At 50.1% G+C, this 7044-nt stretch overlaps 1 protein-coding gene across 1 annotated transcript; it reads right to left on the reverse strand.

Moving 5' to 3' along the window:
- Window positions 1-2804: 2804 nt before the first annotated feature.
- Window positions 2805-4471, reverse strand: LOC114459780 (vegetative cell wall protein gp1-like). Its single transcript, XM_028441925.1, has 4 exons — window positions 4226-4471; window positions 3653-3724; window positions 3050-3313; window positions 2805-2900 (listed from the first exon to the last, which is right to left on the reverse strand). The coding sequence occupies exons 1-4, from the start codon at window positions 4469-4471 to the stop codon at window positions 2805-2807; spliced, it is 678 nt and encodes a 225-aa protein (XP_028297726.1).
- Window positions 4472-7044: the final 2573 nt, after the last annotated feature.

Raw genomic sequence — 7044 nt, forward strand, 5'->3', positions numbered from 1 at the left:
TCTTTGGGGCCGCCTGAAAGTTTTTGATATCAAAATAGGGTCACGATGCAAAAAAGGTACAAAATACTGTTGAATTCCACTTCTTTACAAAATGATATTATTCAAAAATGTTATCACTATTACTGGTATTCTGAGGAAAATGTTGCGTCGGAGAAAGTTGAGCCAAAAAACTTTGAGAACCACTGGTCTCTAGCCTGTACTGTGTGCTAAGCTAACTTAAGCAAGTTTTGTGTCTCCATGGCGATAAACTGTATTTCCCTTTACCAAACACGTCAATATAAACTGTAATGATGGTGGTAGCCAGCATGTTTAAAATGTTAATCCAGATAAATCCCCAAACATTCATGTGTAACATAATAGTTTTTTAGCAGACGTCGCACGTTGAACGTAGTCTGAGTTAAAAGGTCAAATCCACTGGATTTAATTTAGACAGAATGTATGAATGTGCTTTCCCACCAAATGCCTACTTTTGTAAATAATTTGTGGAATAGCCGTTAACCCCCGCCCTGCTCATAAAATGTTTTTATCCACAGATGGATTAACTTTATATGCACTCTGTGTCTCTTAAAATGCCCTTTTCTATGTGTCAACTGTGGCCAAATCCTTCCTTAAATGTAACAGCTATAGCTTTGTGTTGGGATTGCTGTGGTAATGCTAACGTTGCTTCCAGCAAATTAATGGAGGAAAAAAGAACAAAACAAGACTTTCCCAGAGGAGGCTAAAAATAACATTGATATGTTTAAATCAAGGGAACAAAAAGGTTTCAATCACTTTTTTACCATTTTGGACTTTTTAAAAGACTGTAAACTAGCCATGATAAGGATGTAGCTGCTGTACATTTCTCTTTTTCACGTCATTTCTGGATTTTATAAATAATGAAAATGTCCTGTTTTCTCAGGGACCCTGAACGCATCTCGGAGAGCAAGTTATTTTAAAAGGACCGTAACTCTGCTAATATTTGCTCTATGGGCTACTGTATATGCACGTTGACCTTTGCATAATATACTAACCTTTCACTGACAAACTGTAGATAGATGATAGATAGATAGATATAGATAGATAGATAGATAGAGATATAGATATAGATAGATAGATATAGATAGATATAGATATAGATAGATAGACTTTATTGTCTGGCCTGAAGCAGTGACAGAAGTTATTATTTTACACGGCCACAATAGCAACTTAATAAAACACATAAATTTGGCTTAAAAATACATAATGAGGATAATTTTATTCAGAGTTGCTCCTCTTGTTTTATGTTTAGCTAGGCGCTAATGCTACTTTAGTAGCTACAGCTATGTTTTGATAGCATTTCTTACCTTGTATAAAACCTAATGTCCTCATGTGAAGCAGCAAACCTTTCCAAGTCAAACTTGTTGTCACGGTGAGCTGTTGGTGAGGACCCAAATGCAGGGAAAGATGGAGGCAGGATGCAGGAATACCGTTCTTGGAACCAGTCCATGTTTATTTCAAAAATACAAAATCCAAAATCCAAACTTAAATCCAAAAAAACAGGGGAGTAGGAACAGGGAGCAAGACCAGAAACACGGAAGGAGACAACTAACCTGAACATCATACACACACAAACAATGATCCAGCAGCACATACTGTGTCCAAACACTCAGCTAAATAGTGGAGGAGGCCTGATTGGGAATGGGCCACACCTGGGTGCAACATGAGGGAGCTACTCAATCACCCACCAAGCACACAGACATCACTGGGAGGTGGAGCCACAAACAGGAACACCTGAAACACAGACAAGACTCAGAATAAAACAAAGACACAGAATAACTAAACTAAACAGAACATGACAGAACCCCCCTTAAGGAGCGGGTTCCAAACGCTCAAAACAAAAAGCTATCCACCCAAACACCAAACCAGGGTGGGTGGACGGGGCCCGGAGGAGGGACGAAACCAAGTTAGGCAGCCTCCCATGGCGAAGCAGGGGACCAGGAGTCCGGCGGCCTCCATGAGGCGGAGCCGGCGAAGCAGGGGACCAAGAGTCCGGCGGCCTCCCATGAGGCGGAGCCGGCGAAGCAGGGGACCAAGAGTCCGGCGGCCTCCCATGAGGCGGAGCCGGCGAAGCAGGGGACCAAGAGTCCGGCGGCCTCCCATGAGGCGGAGCCGGCGAAGCAGGGGACCAAGAGTCCGGCGGCCTCCCATGAGGCGGAGCCCGGAGAGGCGACGGGAAGACCTCCGGCGAAGAGGGCTCAGACGAGGCAGGCGGGGAGACCTCCGGCGAAGAGGCTCAGACGAGGCAGGCGGGGAGACCTCCGGCGAAGAGGGCTCAGACGAGGCAGGCGGGGAGACCTCCGGCGAAGAGGGCTCAGACGAGGCAGGCGGGAGACTCCGGCGAGAGGGGCTCAGACGAGGCAGGCGGGGAGACCTCCGGCGGGCCGGCGAAGAGGGCTCAGACGGGACAGGCGGGGAGACCTCCGGCGGGCCGGGCGAAGAGGCTCAGACGGGACAGGCGGGGAGACCTCCGGCGTGCCGGGCGAAGAGGGCTCAGACGGGACAGGCGGGGAGACCTCCGGCGGGCCGGGCGAAGAGGCTCAGACGGGACAGGCGGGGAGACCTCCGGCGAGCCGGGCGAAGAGGGCTCAGACGGGACAGGCGGGGAGACCTCCGCGAGCCGGGCGAAGAGACCTCCGGCGGGCCGGGCGAAGAGGGCTCCGGCGGCCGGCTCAGACGGGAAGACCTCCGGCGGGCCGGGCTCAGACGGGAAGACTCCGGCGGGCCGGGCTCAGACGGGAAGACCTCCGGCGGGCCGGGCTCAGACGGAAGACCTCGGCGGGCCGGGCTCAGACGGGAAGACCTCCGGCGGGCCGGGCTAACGGAAGACCTCCGGGGGCCGGGCTCACGGGACAGGCGGGGAAGACCTCGGCGGGCGGGCCGGGCTCAGACGGGACAGGGGTGCGGGGAGCCGGCACTGGCGGCGACGTTGGCGGCCTGGTGCGGGGAGCCGGCACTGGCGGCGACGTTGGCGCCTGGTGCGGGGAGCCGGCACTGGCGGCGACGTTGGCGGCCTGGTGCGGGCAGGCGGCACTGGCGGCGACGTTGGGGCCTGGTGCGGGCCAGGCGGCACTGGCGGCGACGTTGGCGGCCTGGTGCGGGCAAGGCGGCAACTGGCGGCGACGTTGGCGGCCTGTGCGGGCAGGCGGCACTTGGCGGACGACGTGGCGGCTGGTGCGGTCAGGCGGCGCCGGTTCGTGGAGCCGTGACTGGGCGGCAGCGCAGGGCGGCGGCCGGAGTGCGTGGAGCCGGGACTGGCGGCAGGGCATGCGGCGGCCGGGGTGCGTGGAGGCCGGGACTGGCGGCAGGGCAGGCGGCGGCCGGTGCGTGGAGCCGGGAACTGGCGGCAGGGCAGGCGGCGGCCGGGTGCGTGGAGCCGGGACTGGCGGCAGGGCAGGGGCGGCGGCCGGGTGCGTGGAGCCGGGACTGGCGGCAGGGCAGGCGGCGGCCGGGTGCGTGGAGCCGGGACTGGCGGCAGGGCAGCGGCGGACGGGTGCGTGGAGCCGGGACTGGCGGCAGGGGCAGGCGGCGGCCGGGTGCGTGGAGCCGGACGGCGGCAGGGCAGGCGGCGGCCGGGTTGCGTGGAGCCGGGACTGGCGGCAGGGCAGGGCGGCGGCCGGGTGCGTGGAGCCGGGACTGGCTGCAGGGCGCGGGGAGCCGCACTGGCGGCCTGGTGCGGGGAGCCCGGCACTGGGCCGCTGCCTGACAGCTAGGGGACACAGGAACGCTAGCCTGACAGCTAGGAGACACAGGAACGCTAGCCTGGGAGCTAGGAGACACAGGAACGCTAGCCTGGGAGCTAGAGACACAGGAACGCTAGCCTGAGAGCTAGGAGAAACAGGACGCTAGCCTGAGAGCTAGGAGAAACAGGGACGCTAGCCTGAGAGCTAGGAGAAACAGGGACGCTAGCCTGAGAGCTACGAGAAACAGGGACGCTAGCCTGAGAGCTACGAGAAACAGGGACGCTAGCCTGAGAGCTACGAGAAACAGGGACGCTAGCCAGAGAGCTAGGAGAAACAGGGACGCTAGCCTGAGAGCTAGGAGAAACAGGGACGCTAGCCTGAGAGCTAGGAGAAACAGGGACGCTAGCCTGAGAGCTAGGAGAAACAGGGACGCTAGCCTGAGAGCTAGGAGAAACAGGGACGCTAGCCTGAGAGCTAGGAGAAACAGGGACGCTAGCCTGAGAGCTAGGAGAAACAGGGACGCTAGCCTGGGAGCTAGGAGACTGGCGGGGCTGACCCTTCCTTCTAGACCGACCTTTACCTCGTTGTAGGCTCCGGGGTCCTCCCAAAGCCAGTCGAGTTCCCCAGTAGGGATCCCTAACAGGCTCGTCCTCCCATCCATACAACAGATCTTCCCTTGCCTCCAGCAGGTAGCTCTGCCAGTAGGCAGTCCTTTCGGCCATGTCCATCTCAGCCAAATCGATCTCTGCTGGGTCCACTTGTGGCGGGATCATTCTGTCACGGTGAGCTGTTGGTGAGGACCCAAATGCAGGGAAAGATGGAGGCAGGATGCAGGAATACCGTTCTTGGAACCAGTCCATGTTTATTTCAAAAATACAAAATCCAAAATCCAAACTTAAATCCAAAAAACAGGGGAGTAGGAACAGGGAGCAAGACCAGAAACACGGAAGGAGACAACTAACCTGACATCATACACACACACAAACAATGATCCAGCAGCCATACTGTGTCCAAACACTCAGCTAAATAGTGGAGGAGGCCTGATTGGGAATGGGCCACACCTGGGTGCAAACATGAGGGAGCTACTCAATCACCCACCAAGCACACAGACATCACTGGGAGGTGGAGCCACAAACAGGAACACCTGAAACACAGACAAGACTCAGAATAAAACAAAGACACAGAATAACTAAACTAAACAGAACATGACACTTGTTCCTGATTCATCTCCTCCATCCGTCTTTGGAGCGCAGCGTTCTCCGCCCTGACCTCCTCTATAACACTGAGGGCTATAAGTCCAATGCAGCACAGGAGCAGTAGTCGTGGTCAGGACATGATACATCTATTTTCTCCTCAGGGTTCTCAGAGGGAGAGTTTGGTCTCTTTCTTCATTCCCAAACACCAGGACGAGGGGCAGGAAGGGAGTAATTATTCCATTCAAACAGAACAGTTACAGCTCCTCTGACGCCCTTGTGCATTTGATCACTCCTTCATGTCAGGGTTAGGGTTTAGGGGTTAGGGTTTAGGGTTTATCTCTCCAGATGTTGATGATCCACTTTTTTGCAGCTCATCTTCTTGCGGGTTGTATAAAAAGTCAAAGCAGAACTACATGTAGCTGAAGCTGTACACCTAGGAACACACCAGTGGTATATTGATGTGCTAGCTTCAGAGAGAAGAGAAAAACTGAAAGAGACCAAATATCAGTGGATTTTATTAAAAACATAAGCAGGAAAATATAGAGGTTCAGAGAGATTTATCCTATAGTAAGTTAAGGTAACACTTATTTATCAATGTGCGTATGTAATGATTATTTAATGTTCTGTAAGCCTTGAGGTTTTTTTTTTATTATAGTTTTGATTTCTAGGAGATGTTTCTCATTGTTTCAATGATAGTGATTTTAAGATGGCTTAAATGAGAATTTTCAAGGACAGATTAATATAATCATAATAAAGGTGATTGACCCACTGACTTCAGATGTTTTTAAGTCTTTCTTATCAAAAGAGAAATTGATTTTTAAACCTTATGAACATTAACAACTTATTTATCTACTCTAATGTATTTAGTATGACGCAGATTCAAGAAAACGTTGAGTATTTTGAGGTCGGCCCAAGTGTCCTCAAAATATGGTCAACGTAGCCATGACAACCATTCTGTCAAGTTTGGAAATATGCAAGATTGACAGTGTTAGGAAATAAAATACAATAATAAAATTATGAATAAAAATAATAAAATGATTAAAAAATTAAAATAATTAAGAAATACCAGACACTTGTTTATTGTTTAAAAGTCTTGAAAACTGTTAAATGTCACAGAATGTTGGTTCTTTATTGCAGGAGTTCTCAACCTTGGGGTCAGGACCCCATTTGGGATCGCAAGACACTGGGATGTGATCGCCAGATGCCTTCAAGAAACTAAGAATATTTTTTGAACAATTTGAGCCCATTTGTTGCTTATTTTTAACCTTTTTTTTTTTTTTTGCAACTACACCAAACTTGTCATATTTTTGCTCCATTTTATGTATTTTTGCTACATTACTCCAATTTCTGCCACTTCGCCATCATATTTAAATGCCTTTTCTGCACATTTCTTCCAATTACAAGACATTTTCAGCATTTATAAACCCTTTCCACCATTTCCCACCTGATGTCGCATATGTTGACCCATTATTGTCATTTCATGCTTATTTTTGCCAATTTAACCACATTCACCATTTGTCATGCCTATTATTTACCAGTTTAAATTAATTGTTCCTACTTTTTAAATTACATTAACCCCCTTCCACCACATCTGCCACTTTTAAGCCAATATTGACACTTTTAACCATTTTTACCACTTTTTCTGACTGTTTTTGTCCACTCTCATTTTCAACTTTTAACTCATTTCTGTTTTTTTTAAAAATCCCATTTCACCACATTTTCCATCATTTTTGGTGTACTTTTAATTTTATTTGTGAATAAAACAAGGATTTCCATCTTTAAGATGACTATATTAATAATAATAAACGTTCCTGGATAACAGTGGATATTATTCAGATGAATAAATAAATGTGGTTATCACAGATTCATAGAACAATGGACCATCATTTTACTGACTTTATGGATGGACCCCAAAAATCTCTCCCCTTTATTCCCCCTTATAGATGGTCCTGTCTCCACATGACTGTTCTTCAATGTTCATGTCTGTGTTCAACCACCTTCAGCTACAGTGGGGGTCCCCGCTCTCTGGGACCTTTATTTTGGAGGGTTGGAGGAAGTGGCACCACTGATGTCTTGCATGGCTGACACTGGTTCTGATTCACTTCCCCTGTTTAATGATTGTCCTTTGTCCAGATGATTGGTTCTTTGTG

The sequence above is a fragment of the Gouania willdenowi genome, unplaced genomic scaffold (assembly GCF_900634775.1).
Source record: "Gouania willdenowi unplaced genomic scaffold, fGouWil2.1 scaffold_344_arrow_ctg1, whole genome shotgun sequence".
Classification (NCBI taxonomy): domain Eukaryota; kingdom Metazoa; phylum Chordata; class Actinopteri; order Blenniiformes; family Gobiesocidae; genus Gouania; species Gouania willdenowi.

Bases quoted from the DNA above. Each gene is read 5' to 3' on its own strand.
- LOC114459780 (XM_028441925.1), bottom strand. From the start codon at position 4,471: ATGATCCCGCCACAAGTGGACCCAGCAGAGATCGATTTGGCTGAGATG. The intron at 3,314-3,652 runs GTCCCGGCTCCA...CCCTGCCGCCAG, and splicing joins CTCCCCGCGCCCTGCAGCCA to TCCCGGCCTCCACGCACCCC. The intron at 2,901-3,049 runs GTGCCGCCTGCC...GTCCCGTCTGAG, and splicing joins AGGCCCCAACGTCGCCGCCA to CCCGGCCCGCCCGCCGAGGT.